The 22,351-nt window shown below is 43.9% G+C and overlaps 1 protein-coding gene across 3 annotated transcripts; it reads right to left on the bottom strand.

The window, feature by feature from the left end:
* Positions 1-5,362: 5,362 nt before the first annotated feature.
* LOC121567362 (porphobilinogen deaminase) lies at positions 5,363-22,351 on the bottom strand. 3 transcript variants are annotated; one of them, XM_041877362.2, is made up of 15 exons: positions 21,802-22,346; positions 19,494-19,597; positions 19,256-19,309; positions 18,730-18,802; positions 17,368-17,417; positions 17,099-17,154; positions 16,399-16,476; positions 15,857-15,934; positions 15,676-15,751; positions 15,356-15,469; positions 15,062-15,100; positions 14,683-14,802; positions 7,918-7,971; positions 7,735-7,821; positions 5,363-7,600 (listed from the first exon to the last, which is right to left on the bottom strand). In XM_041877362.2, the coding sequence occupies exons 2-15, from the start codon at positions 19,518-19,520 to the stop codon at positions 7,427-7,429; spliced, it is 1,080 nt and encodes a 359-aa protein (XP_041733296.1). In that variant the 5' UTR covers positions 19,521-19,597; positions 21,802-22,346; the 3' UTR covers positions 5,363-7,426. The 3 variants fall into 3 exon arrangements, with proteins under 3 accessions (XP_041733296.1, XP_041733297.1, XP_041733295.1); XM_041877363.2 differs by lacking the exon at positions 19,494-19,597 and having other exon boundaries at positions 21,802-22,351; XM_041877361.2 differs by lacking the exon at positions 21,802-22,346 and having other exon boundaries at positions 19,494-19,658.

Raw genomic sequence — 22,351 nt, 5'->3', positions numbered from 1 at the left:
ATCATTCTGTTCCATTTCTGATAAACCTTTCATATGAATAATCAACTTATTCAAATAAATGGACTAATAGCATGATTGTGATAAACCAAGTTTGCGTTACAAAATGCACTTGGTAGTTAAAGCAATAGTTCAATGAACATACAGCCTAACATGCTTTTACTCTGACCTTGGCTAAACATAAAGAAAGATCTTGCACAAACTAAATATTACGTTTGGGAGTTCATAAAAGGGCTTCAATATACCACACAAGTCTTATCAATCATATTGATTTCCCCATGTTATTTCCTGTGAACCCACCCTGTTGGAATGTCTACAGGTCAAATAGAGTTTATCTTGTCTACAATGTAATGAAGGCTACAATATATTCACTAATATAACATTAATTCCCCTTTGAATGTCATTACAATACTTCAATATGGTTGGCTACTTGTGGCCCTGGATTGCTCAGTTGGTAGAGCACAGTGATTGTACTGCCATGGATTGTGGGTTCGATTCCTAGTGGGGCCTCCCACATGAAACATTTATGCACACATGACTGTACGTTTCTTTGGATAAAAGCATCTGCTAAATAGCATGTATTAATATATTTTAATCTATACATACAGTACCAGTCAAAAGTTTGGTTTTTCTTTATTTTTTAAAACTATTTTCTACATTGTAGAATAATAGTGAAGACATCAACACCATGAAATAACACATATGGAATCATGTAGCAACCAAAAAAGTATTAAACAAATCAAAATATATCTTATACACTGCTCAAAAAAATTAAGGGAACACTTAAACAACACAATGTAACTCCAAGTCAATCACACTTCTGTGAAATCAAACTGTCCACTTAGGAAGCAACACTGATTGACAATACATTTCACACGCTGTGCAAATGGAATAGACAACAGGTGGACATTTTAGGCAATTAGCAAGACACCCCCAATAAAGGACTGGTTTTGCAGGTGGTGACCACAGACCACTTCTCAGTTCCTATGCTTCCTGGCTGATGTTTTGGTCACTTTTGAATGCTGGCGGTGCTTTCACTCTACGGAGTCTACAACCCACACAAGTGGCTCAGGTAGTGCAGCTCACCAGGATGGCACATCAATGCGAGCTGTGGCAAGAAGGTTTGCTGTGTATGTCAGCGTAGTGTCCAGAGCATGGAGGCGCTACCAGGAGATAGGCCAGTACATCAGGAGACGTGGAGGAGGCCGTAGGAGGGCAACAACCCAGCAGCAGGACTGCTACCTCCGCCTTTGTGCAAGGAGGAGCAGGAGGAGCACTGCCAGAGCCCTGCAAAATGACCTCCAGCAGGCCACAAATGTGCATGTGTCTGCTCAAACGGTCAGAAACAGACTCCATGAGGGTGGTATGAGGGCCCGACGTCCACAGGTGGGGGTTGTGCTTACAGCCCAACACCATGCAGGACGTTTGGCATTTGCCAGAGAACACCAAGATTGGCAAATTCGCCACTGGCACCCTGTGCTCTTCACAGATGAAAGCAGGTTCACACTGAGCACGTGACAGACGTGACAGAGTCTGGAGACGCCGTGGAGAACGTTCTGCTGCCTGCAACATCCTCCAGCATGACCGGTTTGGCGGTGGGTCAGTCATGGTGTGGGGTGGCATTTCTTTGGGGGGCCGCACAGCCCTCCATGTGCTCGCCAGAGGTAGCCTGACTGCCATTAGGTACCGAGATGAGATCCTCAGACCCCTTGTGAGACCATATGCTGGTGCGGTTGGCCCTGGGTTCCTCCTAATGCAAGACAATGCTAGACCTCATGTGGCTGGAGTGTGTCAGCAGTTCCTGCAAGAGGAAGGCATTGATGCTATGGACTGGCCCGCCCGTTCCCCAGACCTGAATCCAATTGAGCACATCTGGGACATCATGTCTCGCTCCATCCACCAACGCCACGTTGCACCACAGACTGTCCAGGAGTTGGCGGATGCTTTAGTCCAAGTCTGGGAGGAGATCCCTCAGGAGACCATGTGCCACCTCATCAGGAGCATGCCCAGGCATTGTAGGGAGGTCATACAGGCACGTGGAGGCCACACACACTACTGAGCCTCATTTTGACTTGTTTTAAGGACATTACATCAAAGTTGGATCAGCCTGTAGTGTGGTTTTCCACTTTAATTTTGAGGGTGACTCCAAATCCAGACCTCCATGGGTTGATACATTTGATTTCCATTGATAATTTGTGTGTGATTTTGTTGTCAGCACATTCAACTATGTAAAGAAAAAAAGTATTTAATAAGATGATTTCATTCATTCAGATCTAGGATGTGTTATTTTAGTGTATTTGAGATTTTTCAAATAGCCACCCTTTGCCTTGTATGACAGCTTTGCACACTCTTGGCATTCTCTCAACCAGCTTCAACTGGAATGCTTTTCCAACAGTCTTGAAGGAGTTCCCACATATGCTGAGCACTTCTTGGCTGATTTTTCTTCACTCTGCCGTCCGACTCATCCCAAACCGTCTCAATTGGGTTGAGGTCGGGGGATTGTGGAGGCCAGGTCATCTGATGCAGCACTCCATCACTCTCCTTCTTGGTTAAATAGCCCTTACACAGCCTGGAGGTGTGTTGGGTCATTGTCCTGTTGAAAAACAAATGATAGTCCCACTAAGCGCAAACCAGATGGGATGGTGTATCGCTGCAGAATGCTGTGGTAGCCATGCTGGTTAAGTGTGCCTTGAATTCTAAATAAATCAAAGACAGTGTCACCAGCAAAGCACCCCCACACCAACTCCTCATCCTCCATGCTTCACGGTGGGAACCACACATGCGTAGATCATCCGTTCACAGATCATCCCCACAGCATGATGCTGCCACCACCATGCTTCACTGTGGGGATGGTGTTCTCGGGGTGATGAGAGGTGTTGGGTTTGCGCCAGACATAGCGTTTTCCTTGATGGCCATAAAGTTCAATTTGAGTCTCATCTGACCAGAGTACCTTCTTACATATGTTTGGGGAGTCTCCCACATGCCTTTTGGCGAACACCAAACGGGTTTGCTTATTTTTTTCTTTAAGCAATGGCTTTTTTCTGGCCACTCTTCTGTAAAGCCAAGCTCTGTGGAGTGTACGGCTTAAAGTGGTCCTATGGACAGACACTCCAATCTCCGCTGTGGAGCTTTGCAGCTCCTTCAGGGTTATCTTTGGTCTCTTTGTTGCCTCTCTGATTAATGCCCTCCTTGTCTGGTCCGTGAGTTTTGGTGGGCGGCCCTCTCTTGGCAGGTTTGTTGTGGTGCCATATTCTTTCTATTTTTTAATAATGGATTTAATGGTGCTCCGTGGGATGTTCAAAGTTTCTGATATTTTTTTATAACCCAACCCTGATCTGTACTTCTCCACAACCTGTTTAGAGAGCTCCTTGGTCTTTATGGTGCCACTTGCTTGGTGGTGCCCCTTGCTTAGGGGTGTTGCAGACTCTGGGGCCTTTCTGAACAGGTGTATATATACTGAGATCATGTGACAGATCATCTGACACTTAGATTGCACACAGGTGGACTTTATTTAACTAATTATGTGACTTCTGAAGGTAATTGGTTGCACCAGGTCTTATTTAGGGGCTTCATAGCAAAGGGGGTGAATAATATGCACGCACCACTTTTCCGTTATTTATTTTTTAGAATTTTTTGAAACAAGTTATTCTTTTCATTTCACTTCACCAATTTTGACTATTTTGTGTATGTCCATTACATGAAATCCAAATAAAAATCCATTGAAATTACAGGTTGTAATGCAACAAAATAGGAAAAACACCAAGGGGGATGAATACTTTTGCAAGGCACTGTATGCTTTGTAAACTAACTATATTGCTTCAAATAGCTGATCTACATATCCCATCAAGCTGATGGTGAGGAACTACATGTCATATGACCGACAGCCTATAGGACCGAAGACTCCTACAAAGGGAGGAGCCATGTGGACACTTCAGGGAGTAACTTAAAGTCAGTAGACAATTAAGCCTTGTTCACACTGCAGGCCTTAATGCTCAAATCAGTTTTGTTTTTCAAATCTGTTTTAGACTACTGACTGTCCAAATAGCAAGTTACAAGTGACCAAATCGGATGTGTGTGTGTTCAGACAGCAGTCATTTGCTGACATGGCTACACTAGTTGTCATAGCACCTATGGGTGTGTGCGCAGTGGTGTAGGCTGATTGGTGGTGGTGCTCGTGCTTCCTATCACTCAGAAGTTATGTAGCAAGCTAAGGTGACAACAATGCCTGCCATGGACGTTTCCCAGTTGCTTTTAATGTTCAAAATCACAGTGTAAGAACACTTTTAAAGCCTCAAAGGATAAGTTGATCCAAGTTTCAAAACGAGTCCTTTCTGGCTAGCCGCAGCAGTCAACTAGCTAGCTGTTTAGCTTTCTAGCACATTCACTAAATTCTTTGTAAACAATGAACAAACTAGTTAGCTACCACATGTTCTTGTCAAACTGTCAACAGAGTAGCTAACAAGCAACAAGATATGGCAAATAACATACAGTCTACTTAAGGCCAAATAAATGAGATTTGACTGTTGAGACGAGTCGCATGGCCAGGAATCCGATTGGTATCTGATTTCAAACCACCTACGAAGGTAGTTTGAAATGTGGCTTGAAATATCTGATTCCATGTGTTTTTTGGCTGTTCAGACTGCAGGAAAAATAACAGATTTGAATCGGATATGCAAGAAAATATGATTTAGTCACTTCAAACTGCCAATGTGAACAAGCATTTCCATTGTCTGATGGACAGATGGGATGAACCTGCTGTGGAAGCCCCCACCACTTCTGTTGATTTTCAGCTTCGGTGGCCAAAGTTAGCTGAAGCTTGTAGTGGCTAATTAAATAAAACCGAAACATGGATTAGTTTCTCCTAGGCCAGATCGCTTTCAGGGTGAGTAACCAACCATCTAACATTAATTTGTAAAACATTGAACTTTCCCTTTAAAGCTGTTGAAACAATAACAATGTGTTTTCCCCACCCGTTTCGGTAAAAAGCTCTCATATTCATAGACAGAGCTATGGATGCAAGGACTGACCATCCATTACATTACAATTATAGTTTTAACCATATTTTGAGCCATGTTTACATTGACTTTGTTTACAAACATTGGAGTGAAACAAGCTTCTATTTTGGGTTCTGATGGGGTACGACAGTTGAACTAAGCTCATGAGGCATTTATAAGTTATATTCTTCAAGAATCAGTGGGTACATGTAATTAAATCAGAAGTCCCAAAATGGATGAAGCACTTGCAGACCAAGAAGAATGAAGAGGATGAAGAAAATGAAAACACTCCTCTGAAAACTCCGCTGCTCTACAAAACATTGGCTGAATAATAAACTACGAATCAAATCAAATAGTTTCAATGTACAAGCTAAAAAGTAACAAGTGGCTTTATTTGAGGCTGGCTCCTTTTTATGACACAGAATTAATGAACGTGACAAAGCAAAGCATGACGCTTTCAGATTGCATTACATTTCCACATTCTGTCATATCATGATGATTGCTGCAATAATGAATGAATTGATGGTATAGCAAGTATCTTTTGACCAGCATCTTCTTAAAATGTCTGAGCACTACAGTGGAAAGCAGAAAGCTGCAAAACAGAAATATGGCACAACCACCCTCTACCTTTCAAGTATCGATAGTCAAACAACATAACGCCACGTAATATAACATAATGCAACATATGTTACATAATGCATTCTGCTAAATATAAGTTAGAGGGGTCACAATGGGTTGACACTCAGGAAAACCTGTGCAGGCTCCACGGGTACAAGGGAAAAGGCATATTTGTAGGTCAAGGTAATAAGGTTGCATTAGGTTGTAAGCAAAGCTGTACACACAGCAGCCACATAGACAAAACAACTCAAGTAAGGCACAAAACTATGGTATCTGACAGCATAAGGTTTGTTAACAAATGCCACAAAATATCTAAAAAGGTAGCTTACAATGACATTACATTCAATTAATTTCTCCATTTGCTTCATAATACACACATATCGTTACCATAGGAGCCATATCTACTGGGATGGTTATGGAATACTTGTTCAATTCTGAAGTCATTGAGTAGTAGGCTGGATCAAGTACACACAGTGAACATACCAAACCTGTGCCTGTATTCATAAAGCGTCTCAGAATAAGAGTGCTGATCTAGGATGAGTTTTGCCATAATGAATCAGATTACATGGCCGGGGGTACCTGATCAGCTCTCCTACTCAAGACGCTTTATGAATACAGGCCCTGTTTTGAAGTATGCACATGACATTTGTTCGGTGTTATTTCACCCTGCTTTATATTCTTAAAATTGGTATAGCAAAACAAGCAAGCAATAAAAATCCTCTCAGGATCAAAACACATGAAACTTATGTGAACACATTGAAAGGAAAATGCCACAGGTATCCAATATTGAGCTTAGTTTTTGTACTGCATCCAGTGTTTATCGTCCGTTTATCACCTGCAGTGTATATGCAGTGCTTTCCTTATTGTCTTAAAGTATTCCATTGATCATGGGAAATAGAAAAAATATATACACGCTCTGGTGTTATAGACAGGTGGGCTTGGGCTTGGTAGTACTCATAAGCTAGAGTTTGTCACTGTAGCTTGCATGTTCTGGATCTGTTTAACAGACATCACTAATATGTCACACACGTCATTCATCAAACAAGATTATCAGAGCTCTGTTGATGAAAGAGGTAGCATGATCCCAACAAGAGTTAAACTCCCATTCACTGAGAAATGGAGTCCCTCAATATGTGTAACTGGTAACTGTCAAAATGAAGGAAACACAAAACATAGTGTCTCAATACAGCATTGGGCCACCATGAGCCAGAACAGCTTCAATGCACCTCTATTAGCAGGATGCGACACCATTCTTCCACGAGAAATTCCATAATTTTGTATTTTGTTGATGGTGGTGGAAAACACTGTCTCAGGCATCGCTTCAGAATCTCCCAGAAGTGTTCAATTGGATTGAGATCTGGTGACTGAGATAGTCATGGCATATGGCTTACATTGTTTTCAGGCTCATCAAACCATTCAGTGAAAATGTGTGCCCTGTGGATGAGGGAATTGTGATCCTATGGCCTGCCCAGCATTTTTATACATGAACCTAAGCATGATGGGATCCTAATTGCTTATTTAACTCAGGAACCAAACCTCTGTGGAAGCACCCATCTTAATATACTTTGTATTCCTCATGTACTCAAGTGTTTCCATTATTTTGGCAGTTCCCTGTACGTTAATGTTCTGGCACTCCAAGCAGGCTCAATCAAACTTTGAACGAAAACGAATACTATTCGAACCCACGTCTGGTGGTGCTGACAGTGCTATTCTATATCATGAATCGTCAGTCAGTCATGTTAGAGCTTTAATATCAGTGTGGACTACCGGTGAGTGCAGGTTACACCTCCAGACCCAGCTGGGGGCACAGAGTGAGTTTATCGCGCATCGTTGAGCTGCCTGGCCACGGTAAGGATCGCCTTAGCCCCTTTACTCAGCAGTAGATTGGCCAGGTCTAGACCTAGCTTCTCAGAAGCATCCTGGGCCGGGCCTGGCATGTTGTTCGCTGTGATGCCAACACGCTGGACCCGCTCATCAACTTGCTCTTCCACCTACCACAGAGGAAAGACAGCTTAAATAAACCAAATAAATATGCCCTGAGAAGGGAGCCCCTTGGTGAGCTGATATGTTTAATGAGAAGAGTTCACTTGTGTTCTGACTGGGAGTGAGAAATCAGTAGTCTGACCTTATTGTCTGAAGCAATGCTGGTCTGCATGGTCTCCTTGAGACTGTCTGAACCATCCAGGCTGTACACTGCACCCGTCAGGTAGAGCTGGGGTTAATAGAACACTACAGTTACAAAAGCATGCACGCACATAACCATGGATACGCAATGACGCACACGTTAGCAAATGTCATAAGCCCTTACCTGAGAGTCCTTGACTTCAGTGTGGACAGCAACTGGTACACTGCAACCCCCCTCCTACAACAAGCGAGAGTGATTACACTGGAGTGTAGACAGTCAAATATAATGGGACATACAATAAAATAGACATTTGCAGTATCCATTTTCTGAATTATAAATTAATCAAATAAAATGTAAACAACAGGTGAAGACTAACAGTGAAATGCTTAATTATGGGCCCTTCCCAACAATGCAGAGAGAAATAAAATAGAGAAATAATAGAAAAGTAATAATACGTAATAATAAAAGTAATAATAAATACACAATGAGTAATGATAACTTGGCTATATACACAGGGTACCAGTACCGAGTCGATGTGCAGGGGTACGAAGTAATTGAGGTAGATATGTACATACTGAATAACTAGGAATAAAGTGATTAGTCAACATGACAGATAATAAACAGTAGCAGCAGCGTATGTGATGGGGCAAAAAAAGTTGGTGCAAAAAGGGTCAATGCAGATAGTTACAGTGCCTTGCAAAAGTATTCATCCCCCTTGGCGTTTTTCCTATTTTGTTGCATTACAACCTGTAATTTAAATGGATTTATATTTGGAATTCATGTAATTGAGTCTCCTGAGTGGCGCAGTGTTCTAAGGCACTGCATCGCAGTGCTAACTGTGCCACTAGAGATCCTGGTTCGAATCCAGGCTCTGTCGCAGCCGGCCGCGACCGGGAGACTCATGGGCGGCGCACAATTGGCCCAGTGTCGTCCAGGGTAGGGGAGGGAATGGCCGGCAGGGATGTAGCTCAGTTGATAGAGCATGGCGTTTGCAACGCCAGGGTTGTGGGTTCGATTCCCACGGGGGGGGCAGTATAAAAATATATGTATTCACTAACTGTAAGTCGCTCTGGATAAGAGCGTCTGCTAAATGACTAAAAATGTAAAATGTAAATGTAATGGACATACACAAAATAGTCCAAATTGGTGAAGTGAAATTTAAAAAATAACTTGTTTCAAAAAATTCTAAAACATAAATAACGGAAAAGTGGTGCGTGCATATGTATTCACCCCCTTTGCTATGAAGCCCCTAAATAAGATCTGGTGCAACCAATTACCTTCAGAAGTCACATAATTAGTTAAATGAAGTCCACCTGTGTGCAATCTAAGTGTCACATGATCTCAGTATATATATACACCTGTTCTGCAACACCACTAAGCAAGCGGCACCATGAAGACCAAGGAGCTCTCCAAACAGGTCAGGGACAAAGTTGTGGAGAAGTACAGATCAGGGTTGGGTTATAAAAAAATATCTGAAACTTTGAACATCCCACGGAGCACCATTAAATCCATTATAAAAAATTGAAAGAATATGTCACGACTTCCGCCGAGGCTGCCTCCCCTCCTTGTTTCGGCGTTCGTCGTCACCGGCTTACTAGCTGCTGCCGATCCATTTATCATCACTCCACTTGTCTTGTCTAATTAATCACACACACCTGGTTCTTATCCCCAATTGAGTCATTGTATAAGTGTTCCCTCTGCTTCCTTGTCTGTGTGGGTGATTGTTTGTAGTGAGCTGTGTGTAGCTCGGTTGAGCTACCCTTACCTTGTTGTTGCCAGGGTAGATATTTCCCCTGTGCCTGAGTTTTGTTGTCGCATGCTTGCTCAACTGTTTATCGACGGAATAAACTCTTTGGATGCGTATTACTCTCCTGTGCCTGACTCCTATCACACGCATCACAGAATCACCCACCCGCTATGGAGTCAGCAGGAGAAGAGTGCATGCCTGGAGTCGTGGCACGGGTCCAAGAGCACTTCACGACGCTGGCCAGCTTGGGGGAAGCGATGGATCAGGTTCTTCAGGTCGTCCAATGCCTGGAGAGGAGCGGACCCGATCTGTCGAGACCAGCTGGCCAACCGGATCCAGCCACCTACACCCCAGCAGGGATCCAGATATCCTGACCACGGGCGTTTGAGTGGACAGCGGCGCTGTGCCAGGGATTCCTCCTCCAATTGGAGCTTTACTTTGCCAGCATCAGGCCGGCACCATCGGAGCGGGAGAAGGTGTCCGTCCTCGTTTCCTGCCTCTGCGGGAAAGCCCTGGAGTGGGCCGACACGGTGTGGTATTAGGTATCCCTTGGCTAGCACTCCACAACCCCATCTTCTCATGCAGATGGTTCTCACAGGGTGGTCGTGAGAGTGTCAGGGTAGGTGTCTTGGTGTTTCCGTTGGTGCAACCATGGTGGAAAGTCCAGACAGTACCTCCACCGTGTGCATTCCCCCTGAATACCTAGATCTGGTGCAAGCGTTCTCTAAAACGCAGGCTACTAAATTACCACCTCATCGGGCGGGCTGTTGCGCGATAAACCGCTGGGTAGACGCTGTACCTCCCAGGAGTCATATACAGTGGGGAAAATAAGTATTTAGTCAGCCACCAATTGTGCAAGTTCTCCCACTTAAAAAGATGAGAGAGGCCTGTAATTTTCATCATAGGTACACGTCAACTATGACAGACAAAATGAGGAAAAGAAATCCAGAAAATCCCATAGTAGGATTTTTAATGAATTTATTTGCAAATTATGGTGGAAAATAAGTATTTGGTCAATAACAAAAGTTTCTCAATACTTTGTTATATACCCTTTGTTGGCAATGACACAGGTCAAACGTTTTCTGTAAGTCTTCACAAGGTTTTCACACACTGTTGCTGGTATTTTGGCCCATTCCTCCATGCAGATCTCCTCTAGAGCAGTGATGTTTTGGGGCTGTCGCTGGGCAACACAGACTTTCAACTCCCTCCAAAGATTTTCTATGGGGTTGAGATCTGGAGACTGGCTAGGCCACTCCAGGACCTTGAAATGCTTCTTACGAAGCCACTCCTTCGTTGCCCGGGCGGTGTGTTTGGGATCATTGTCATGCTGAAAGACCCAGCCACGTTTCATCTTCAATGCCCTTGCTGATGGAAGGAGGTTTTCACTCAAAATCTCACGATACATGGCCCCATTCATTCTTTCCTTTACACGGATCAGTCGTCCTGGTCCCTTTGCAGAAAAACAGCCCCAAAGCATGATGTTTCCACCCCCATGCTTCACAGTAGGTATGGTGTTCTTTGGATGCAACTCAGCATTCTTTGTCCTCCAAACACGACGAGTTGAGTTTTTACCAAAAGTTCTATTTTGGTTTCATCTGACCATATGACATTCTCCCAATCGTCTTCTGGATCATCCAAATGCACTCTAGCAAACTTCAGACGGGCCTGGACATGTACTGGCTTAAGCAGGGGGGACACGTCTAGCACTGCAGGATTTGAGTCCCTGGCGGCATAGTGTGTTACTGATGGTAGGCTTTGTTACTTTGGTCCCAGCTCTCTGCAGGTCATTCACTAGGTCCCCCCGTGTGGTTCTGGGATTTTTGCTCACCGTTCTTGTGATCATTTTGACCCCACGGGGTGAGATCTTGCTTGGAGCCCCAGATCGAGGGAGATTATCAGTGGTCTTGTATGTCTTCCATTTCCTAATAATTGCTCCCACAGTTGATTTCTTCAAGCCAAGCTGCTTACCTATTGCAGATTCAGTCTTCCCAGCCTGCTGCAGGTCTACAATTTTGTTTCTGGTGTCCTTTGACAGCTCTTTGGTCTTGGCCATACTGGAGTTTGGAGTGTGACTGTTTGAGGTTGTGGACAGGTGTCTTTTATACTGATAACAAGTTCAAACAGGTGCCATTAATACAGGTAACGAGTGGAGGACAGAAGAAGTTACAGGTCTGTGAGAGCCAGAAATCTTGCTTGTTTGTAGGTGACCAAATACTTATTTTCCACCATAATTTGCAAATAAATTCATTAAAAATCCTACAATGTGATTTTCAGGATTATTTTTTCTCAATTTGTCTGTCATAGTTGACGTGTACCTATGATGAAAATTACAGGCCTCTCTCATCTTTTTAAGTGGGAGAACTTGCACAATTGGTGGCTGACTAAATACTTTTTTCCCCCCACTGTATACCCCCTGTCACAGGCTGAAACGGTGGCTATGGAAACATATGTCACCGAGTCCCTGCGCCAGGCGTATATACGTTCCTCCACTTCACCCACCTCCTTGAGTTTCTTCTTTGTGAAAAAGAAGGACGGAGGTCTGCGCCCATGCATTGATTATCGACCACTGAACAGGGAGACGATAAGATTTAGTTATCCTCTCCCCCTCCTTCCTTCAGTGATTGAATCAATGCATGGGGCGCGCTTCTTCACCAAATTAGATCTCAGGAGTGCCTACAACCTGGTGCGTATCCGAGAGGGAGATGAGTGGAAGACAGCATTCAGCACAACCACAGGGCATTATGAATACCTGGTGATGCCCTATGGTTTGATGAATGCTCCCTCAGTTTTCCAGTCCTTTGTGAACGAGGTGTTTCGGGACATGCTTGGTCGCGGTGTAGTGGTCTACATTGATGACATCCTGGTGTATTCCACTACGCGCGCCGAGCATGTGTCCCTGGTTCGCAAGGTGCTGGCCCGACTGTTGGAAAATGACCTTTATGCTAAGGCAGAGAAGTGTATTTTTTTTCCAGCAGTCAGTCTCCTTCCTTGGATACCGCATTTCCACCTCAGGTGTGGAGATGGAGGGAGATCGCATTTCAGCCATGCGTAATTGGCCGACTCCAACCACGGTTAAGGAGGTGCAGCGCTTCCTTGGCTTTGCCAACTATTATCGGAGGTTTATCCGGGGCTTTGGCAAGGTCGCAGCTCCCATTACCTCTCTGTTGAAGGGTGGGCCGTCCCGGCTCCGCTGCTCTGCTGAGGCTGACCTGGCCTTCAGCAAACTGCGGGGTCTGTTCACCTCAGCCCCAGTACTGGCCCACCCCGATTCATCACTACCGTTCGTAGTGGAGGTGGATGCGTCCGAGGTTGGGATAGGAGCTGTCCTGTCTCAACGCTCGGGTACGCCACCCAAGCTCCGCCCCTGTGCGTTCTTTTCGAAGAAGCTCAGCCCGGCGGAGCAGAACTACGGCGTTGGTGATCGGGAGCTGTTGGCTGTTGTCCGAGCCTTGACCGTGTGGAGGCATTGGTTCGAGGGGGCAAAACACCCTTTCCTCGTCTGGACGAACCACCGTAACCTGGAGTACATCCGGGCAGCGAGGAGGCTGAATCCTCGCCAGGCCAGGTGGGCCATATTCTTGACCCGGTTTGATTTCACTCTATCATACATCCTGGGTACGAAGAACGTCAAGGCAGACGCGCTGTCCCGGCTGTATGACACAGAGGAGAGGCCCAGAGACAACACTCCCATACTGCCGGCCTCCTGCATTGTGGCGCCGGTAGTATGGGCGAAGGACGCCGATATAGAGCAGGGATTACGCACGGATCCCTTTCCACCACAGTGTCCAGATGGGCTACAGTACGTGCCTGCTCTTATCCGTGATCGTCTGATCTACTGGGCACACACGTCACCCTCCTCTGGTCACCCAGGTATCGGCCGTACAGTGCGCTGCCTGACCGGAAAATACTGGTGGCCTACCTTGGCTAAGGACGTGAGGGTGTATGTCTCCTCCTGCTCAGTGTGCACCCAGAGTAAGGCACCTAGGCACCTCCCAGCTGGTAAGTTACAACCTTTACCAGTTCCACAACGACCATGGTCTCACCTAAGTGTTGATTTTCTAACTGATCTTCCCCTCTCCCAAGGTAACACCACCATCCTGGTCGTTGTGGACCGTGTTTCTAAACCCTGCCGCCTCCTTCCTCTGCCCGGTCTCCCCACGGCTCTGCAAACTGCGGAGGCCCTGTTTACACACGTCTTCCGGCACTACGGGGTACCAAAGGATATAGTGTCTGACCGAGGTCCCCAGTTCACGTCCAAGGTCTGGAAGGCGTTCATGGAACGTCTGGGGGTCTCGGTCTGCCTGACATCTGGGTTCCACCCCGAGAGTAATGGGCAGGTGGAACGGGTAAATCAGGACGTGGGTAGGTTCCTCCTGCGGTCCTACTGCCAGGACCGGCCGGGGGAGTGGTCGGTGTTCTTGCCATGGGCAGAATATGCCCAGAACTCTCTCCACACTCCTCCACTAACCTAACACCTTTCCAGTGTATTCTAGGTTACCAACCGGTTCTGGCACTGTGGCACCAGAGCCAGACTGAGGCTCCTGCGGTGGATGACTGGTTTCGGCGCGCGGAGGAGATGTGGGATGCTGCCCACGTTTACCTCCAACGCACCGTGCGTGGTCAGAAGGCCAACGCTGACCGCCACCGCAGTGAGTCCCCCGTCTTTGTACCGGGGGATCGGGTCTGGCTCTCGACCCGGAATCTGCCCCTCCGCCTGCCCTGCCGGAAGCTGAGCCCGCGGTTTGTGGGGCCGTTCAAAGTCCTGAGGATAGTCAACGAGGTCACTTATAGGTTATTACTTCCCCCTGATTACCGTATTAACCCCTCGTTTCATGTGTCGCGCGGCTCGGTGGGGTACTGTCACGACTTCCGCCGAGGCTGCCTCCCCTCCTTGTTCGGGCAGGTTTCGCCGTTTATTTTTTTACTGTAAATTCTTCTACTTTCACTTGCTATTGTACCTTAATGGCCGGTTTCCCAGACACAGATTAAACACGTCCTAGACTAAAAAGCCCTTTCAATGGTGATTCTCCATTGAGCATGCTTTTTAGTCCAGGACTAGGCCTAGGCTAATCTGTGTCTAGGAAACTGGTCCTTTATGAGTATCTATATTAAGAAGCATCGACAATACACTAGCAGCCAACAATTCACAGATACACTGGACACACTATAATAAAACATCTAGGAGACAGAGTAAGACTTGCCAGTCGTCTGAGGAAGGCTCGCTCTGCAATACAGCGCAGGACCGTGTTGGGGTCGTGCAGAACAGACACCATCTCCAGGATGTCCTCGTCTCTGGCCCGCACCTCGATGGCAAGAGCCCCCTGGAACACAGCCAAGCAATGGACCCTCAGTCAGTTAAGACCACGCTGAAAATTCTAATCCTCACATATACAGTGCCAAAAGGAGTCTAGGCCAAAGGCCTAATGACAATGGGTTAGTAACTCTGATATACCCTTTCAGGGTAAAATATTCAGTTTTAACAACAATTTAGCGTTTTTTTGTTATTACACAATGGATTAAGGACCACAGGTATAAGAGTTAAAGTTGCCCATTTCTCCTTTATAAAGTAAATCTACCCACCTGTCCAACAGCGTACATACAGTCCTCAGGGCCCAGGATCTGCAAATGCAAAGACAGAAATTAAAGATAACTGCCCAATATTCTAGGTAGGTGGATACATTATGTAGGGCCAGGAGGTTTTCCATGACCATGTGAACACTTGGAAAAACTCAGTGCCCTAGCTATAGGCTATATATAGGCTTAGATATTGTCTAAAAACCACATACAATTGAATCTTGATGAATTAAGATGAATCTTGATGTATCTCTATGGTATGGACAAGGTGTTTTGATGTGGAGTGTTGGAAGTAGCTACCTGGCTGACTCGGCTATCCCAGCCCATGCGACGGAGTCCAGCTGCAGCCAGAATAATGGCAGAGAAGTCGTCCTTTTCATCCAGCTTCTTCAACCTTGTGTTGAGGTTTCCTCGCTGGAAGAAAACACACTAAGGAAACAAACTCACAACTCTCTATAGGATGTATTCATTACTGATATGATGTGCATCAGATTTGAAATGAAGATCCTGTTTTGATTCTTTGCTATACTGTGAGTGCCAGTGAATGAAAGTAGCAGTGAGAGAAAGTAGCAGTGAATGAAAGTAGCAGTGAGAGAAAGTAGCAGTGAGAGAAAGGATACAATATCTTTAAACTCCAGGTGAGGGAATCGTTTCTTTAGCTGAGCAGCCCGTCGCAGGGAACTTGTGCCTATCACACTATGAAATAACCACATCAAGATCAATGTCAAGCCACTCCTTCTTTAAAACAGATTGGAAAATAATCAAACAATATCATGAGTAAAATTCAACTGTGTTTTGTACCTCTTGTCGGGCAGGGTGTCAAGGGATTTTCCCTTGTTTTTGGGATGCAAGACCACTGCGTCATGGGGATTCTCCCGCCTTAAAAGAACAGGAAGAAAAAAACGATTTACCATGAAAATATCTGAGGCTACTTCATTCCACAGTAGTGGTGAAGAAATCCTACAATAATAGATTTTCAGAAAGTTATACACTAGTGCGCTTGGAGTATTCAAAATACATGTATATACACATAGCTAGGCTAGCTAGATCATGATTTCAAATCTATATTTTCAATGAAATCTATGTGTAGGAACCTGTAGAAACTTAGAAAAAAAGATCTTTAAATATTTTACAATATGCGAGTAAAACTGATAGTGTTTCACATCAAATCTAACTGTAAGTCGCTCTGGATAAGAGCGTCTGCTAAATGACTAAAATGTAAATGTAAATGTAAATCAGTATGTTCAAAGGTTTGAACACCAACAAAAGAGGCCCAGATGAATTAGGACAGTGTGTTTGATTTCTCTGTGGATCCTTACAGAGGCACTATTGTGTCGACTTACTTTAGCACAGCTCCTATGGTAAAGCCAGGAGGTAGAGTCGTGGGCAAGTCTTTCAAAGAGTGGACCACCAAATCTACCCTATAGGAGACACATCACAACAGAGTCATTTATTTTGCTACACTTCAGAGTGAAGAGTAAAAAAAAACTAAAAAACAAAGTCTTGAAGACATTAATGACATTTTGAAGCTACTCAAAATGTATGCCATTTCATTGTAATAAAGAAAGTACCTCGACAGTAGTAGCTTTCCTAATAGTAATGTAGCCTACAGTTTGAATGTACAGTGCCTAGTGAATTGCTTTTCAAGAGGTGTCGATTGTTCATGAGTGGTCGAGCCTCAGTCCTGACTTGAATTTGCTTGAAAATCAGAGACAAGGTTTGAATATTGCTGTCCATCAATGACTCCCACCCAAACTTACTGAGCTTGAGACATTTTGACAAAAACAATGAATATATGTTGCCCTAAGAGTTGTGCAAAGTTGGTAGAATCTTATTCAAAATTATTCACAGCTGTAATGGCAACCAAAGGTGCTTCCAGCAAGTATTAACTCTGGGGTGTGAAGACATACGCAATCAATACATCAACCATTTTTGTTATTAATTTTGAACATTTTCTATAGTTTTTCTTTAACGTTGAAAATGAGATGTTGGTTGTGTGGATCCAACTGAAATGCCAGTTCCAGTAGACAAAATTAGACTTACTCGTTCCTCTCCAGAGCGGTCTCCAGCTCCTTGGTGAAAAGGCTCTTCTCTCCAATCTGCATTTAGAAAGCATATAGGTTACTAACTGTTAACCCCATAACATTTCCAGTTCAGACCATAAGTTTATATGTACACAGTGTAAAATAAATTATCTTGAATAACAATAGAGGTGCCAGTGGTTTTCGCACACTACTGAGTCAAGTCAAATGAACAATTTGGGAAACAATTTAGTTCTGATGAGGCACACTTTAGTTTATAAACAGATTTACCTTTGATAACGCTGTGTCAAGGATTTTGTCCCCTGTAGTTGTCATGCCAACTGACACAGAAAGAGAAGGACATATTCAAAGTGATAGTCGTTTAATTACTGTATTGTACATAACTTATTGGTGATGCATCTCCATAGTCAAAGGAAGATTACTGCACTATCAATAACAGAACATATACAGTGAGGGAAAAAAGTATTTGATCCCCTGCTGATTTTGTACGTTTGCCCACTGACAAAGACATGATCAGTCTATAATTTTAATGGTAGGTTTATTTGAACAGTGAGAGACAGAATAACAACAAAAGACACCTGGGAGCCAGAAATCTTTCTGATTGAGAGGGGGTCAAATACTTATTTCCCTCATTAAAATGCAAATCAATTTATATCATTTTTGACATGCATTTTTATGGATTTTTTTGTTGTTATTCTGTCTCTCACTGTTCAAATAAACCTACCATTAAAATTATAGATTGATCATTTCTTTGTCAGTGGGCAAACGTACAAAATCAGCAGGGGATCAAATACTTTTTTCCCTCACTGTACAGGTAACTGCCAAAATAAAGGAAACAGCAACATAAAGTGTCTTCATAGAGCATTGGGCCAGCACGAGCCAGAACACCTTCAATGCACCTTGGCATATATTCTACAAGTGTCTGGAACTCTATTGGAGGGATGCAACACCATTCTTCCACAAGAAATTCCACCATTTGGTGTTTTGTTAATGCTGATGGAAAACGCTGTCTCAAGTGCCGCTCCAGAATCTTCCATAACTCTTAGATTTGGATGAAATCTGGTGACTGAGACAGCTACGGCATATGGTTTACATTGTTTTCATGCTCATCAAACCATTCAGTGACCACTCATGCCCTGTGTATGGGGGCATTGTCATCCTATGCGGGCATAGCCATGGTAGCCCAAATAATTGCCTAAATAATTGCCTGCCCAGCCTTTTTATACATGACCCTAAGCATGATGGGATGTTAATTGCTTAATTAACTCAGGAAACATATCTGTGTGGAAGAACCTGCTTTCAATATACTTTGTGTCCTTCATTTACTCAAGTCTTTCCATTATTTTGGCAGTTACCTGTATATACAGTATAAAACCTTTTTTTCATACACACATTTCTTTTCTCCAAAGTTGTTGTTTTTCATCTGTCGACATAGGAGAACCCTATTTGGTTCCAGGTAGAACCCTTTTCGGTTCCAAGTAGAACTCTTTTGGGTTCCAAGTAGAATCCTCTGTACATGGAACCCAAAAGGGTTCTTCAAAGGGTTCTCCTATGGGGACAGCCGAAGAACCCTTTTAGGTTCTAGATAGCACCTTTTTTTCTAAGAGTGTATTGCCGTACACCTGGACTCACCTATTTCTAAGTGGACATCGGGGTACAGTCCCTTCAGCTTTTCTGCAACGCTGTCCGTCTGAATACGAGCCAGCTGAGGTCAACAAATTAACAGAAATCAATTCAATTTGGATGACATAACTTGTGTGTGTGTGCATTTTGGATGGTTGGTTTCTAGCTAGTTCACTTCTTGGATAATACTGAATATCATAGGCTATTCAGGAAGCAAATGTTCAGCCGTGCGTTATCAAATCAGTGGGAAGCTGTAGTAAAAGGCTAGACATTATTGGAGCAGTGAATGGACTATCTCTGTTACAGGAGGTGCAGACGTCCTTGACTGCTGTATCTGAGGGAACAGAGAGGGGAACCTTATCTGATAAGGAGTTGCCACGCTCTGTGCCCCCCATTCAAAAGCTGTTTCGCCATTCAAAAGTTAAACTCTACAGTTGTTTTACTGACACTGGAAAAAAAATGAAAGTGAAAAAAATTACCTGAAATCTAAAATAAAATGAAATTTGGTTCCACTAAACCACCAAAGGTATCTTACCTGGCTCTTTCTGGTTCCAATCCTTATGACCCGGCTAACTTTCCCATTCCCATCCTGTTGGAAAAACACATGAAAGCAATACATTACAACAGCCATTTTTCCAATAATGGAGTTTTTAAACTTCTACATGTAGTTGCAGTTCATGGCAGTTATTCCCTTCATATTGTCCCAACTCCACATATAACTGCTCCATATAATAAAATAAATATAAACTCTGCTTGAATTGCTTTCCTCTTACCCTGATGTACTTATAAGGTCCCTCCATCGTTCTCAGTAAACCTTAGCTTCTACACGCAGAGCAGCACTTTGTGTCGTCTGTAGAGCTGTGAAAGCCTGCTGTGTCTATGTGGGGAGCAGTGGCAAGACATATAACCTAGCCCTAGAGATACTCAACAACTATGCCTCTTAGCTTCCTACACCCCCATCTCCCTGGTCCTAGCTGATAAGTCAAGAGTGCCGATTCATTGTGTCAGTTATTATGAGCAGGGAGGGGTAGTGATGGACTTCAGTAAGATCCTTTGTTTAAGCATTTTCCAAATGGTTACGAAATAGACATGTATGTATGTGGAAAGCGCCGATATGAAAAGGATAGATTTTTCTGTTTAAATCTGATCCCATTCAAAGCTGGCAACCTTTAGGTTTTATAGGACAAGACAAGAATTGACACACTGGATGTTGCAGGCAATGTTCCCTAAAATAAAATTAGGCACTGAGCAAATTTCAGGTCTGCTGAGCGCAAACTTGAACGTTGTGAAAATTCTTTCAGCGCGTATTTACTGTGAACACTGAGGCTGTACCCGCTTTAAGTTACTGTGGGCATGCAGGCTACTGTGGCTATTTGATCATAATGTAGGCCTACCAGTATGGCCTACTATCAAAAACTATGGAGAAAGGGCATCCCATAACATTTTAACATGGAAATAGCTGTTCTATCATTCAGTCTACAGTAGCAGCCAATGTGTGGTGTTCAATGCAGGCCTACAATCCATGAGATTTTTGGAAAAAACATGCAGAGCTTGACATTAACCTGTTTATTCAAGCTATAGGCCCAATCCATTATCACCACATATTGGCTTTGCTTAAATTGCCCTGCCAATGCATTGTTGTTCAGGCCATTTCTTAAAATTATATTTAAAAATTTGAGGTAGGCTTATATCAAAACAGCTGAGGCAATTAAATAAATTGCTTTTTATTTACATTTTACTGGGCTGATGGTGCCTGCATCTGATGGTCAGTCTCGGCTGAGGGAGAGAGCAGCAGACTGAGGGTCAGCCTCAAGAGCCCTCTGCTCTCCCTTTCCTCCACTGACACTGACCAAAAAGGGACACTGACCAAAAAAGGACACCTTCTACCAGCTGATGGCGAAACTGAATCGCACAGCATTATTTCTGCTTCATGCACAAATTCATGTTGTTACTCCTATGAACAGAGAAAGTGATGTATTCCTCGATATTAAAAAGACTCAAGCCGCTAATAATAACAACAACGCAAGCCTATAGATACACTTTCCTACTCATTCATTACTGCTGCAGTGCGTGTTGTAGCGCTGAGTGGAAATAGCTTATAAAAGTGTTGACTACAAAGTGTTGACAGTGCTGAGTAAGAATTTAAACATATGCTCACTCATAAAAACAGCAGCTCTTTGCTGTATTCGTTGACAGTCTCTCTCTAGTCATGGTTTTAAACGTTTTGAAATCTCACAGTATCCATTTGGCTGTAGATTCCTTGTGCCTGCTACATTACTGCAGACACGGTAATCTGAGCCATCCGATTGGCCAGCGGTAACCCATAGTGCACTTGGTTTGCTCTCTGGGCCCGCCGGGAAGGCAGAGTTTGTACCTTCAGACACATGAAATGGTTCAAACTGGCAACAGTTCGCCTATCCGGCACGCATGGCAGCTGAATCGGGAGTACCTACCGCTAACAGCCCAGACGAAAACTCAAGGCTTTATCTTTGGGGTTTTTACAGAAATGTTTGGCGATCGAATAGGAATGCCTTGGAGATCGACCAGTAGATCGCGATAGACCGGTTGGTGACCACTGCTCTAGAAAGTTGAGTTCAATTCAATCTCGTGCTTCTCTCTGTGTTGATATTTCTGCGCGGCAGTCTCCGGGTTACTACGCAGGCAACATTGGTTGCAGGCATATAGTACAGCAACTCTAGAAGCTCTGACAGGGAGCAACATCATATTATGCTGTTATTTAGGGCTAGTTTAATGAATGAACGCACATATAATTTTTACTACAGGAACTGTCAATCTGCCACTAGAAAAGGACAGCTAAACATAACATTATATAAACGTATAATCTACAGGTGCAATGGGTGTGGCTGCTGATGGTGAGGCAGATGTTATTTCTAATGTAAACCCTTTGATTTATAAGATGTATTATCCAATGGTAAAGCTCGGAGGTGCAGAAGGGCGCGTGAGTAAACCAATCAGCGCGTTTCGGGTTGGCTGTAAAAATGGCGCATGCCTCACTGCGCGGAATGTTATCACTGGTATGAATGTTATGCAGAGTGCTAGCTAACTAGCCAATTCTCTCACCTGTGAACTCGTCTCTCCCGACATCTCAGTGTGGCAGTAATGATCAGCGAGTATTGTCTTTGTCAGTGACAATTATTCCCGACATTCAATCCATGAGAATATAGCTAATTCCTTGTAATCAGGGATGAAAAGGGCATTTGTAACTAGGGTCAATTCTGCCGACTGCCGATGCCCTTCTGACGTCACTCCACGGAATGTCATTTCACTTCCGTGTGCTTTGGCTGCGTTCACGAACATCTAAAAAACCTACTTGCAAATGTGTTCTTGGTCACACACAGTAACCGTTTGAAAACAGCCCTATTTCTTGATTTTCTTATTAAGGTGATTGTACATTTCACTAGCAAAATTAGCTAACTTAGTAAGAATGGCCTTTTTTGTACATTGACCATTTATAAGTAAAATGTGCTCAGCTGACCACTGTCTTCTAGCTAGACCATTGTCATTGAGCTATAAAAGAAAGGGTCAAGGCTGGAACACTAGCTACTTTCCAAGCCTGATCCTCTTCTCCGAAATGTCGGAGTATCTATCTAGCCTACTTCTAGTTTCTTTC

The sequence above is a fragment of the Coregonus clupeaformis genome, chromosome 6 (assembly GCF_020615455.1).
Source record: "Coregonus clupeaformis isolate EN_2021a chromosome 6, ASM2061545v1, whole genome shotgun sequence".
NCBI lineage: Eukaryota > Metazoa > Chordata > Actinopteri > Salmoniformes > Salmonidae > Coregonus > Coregonus clupeaformis.
The sequence above is the reverse complement of the archived record's forward strand: the minus strand, read 5'-3'. Positions and strand labels throughout refer to the sequence as shown.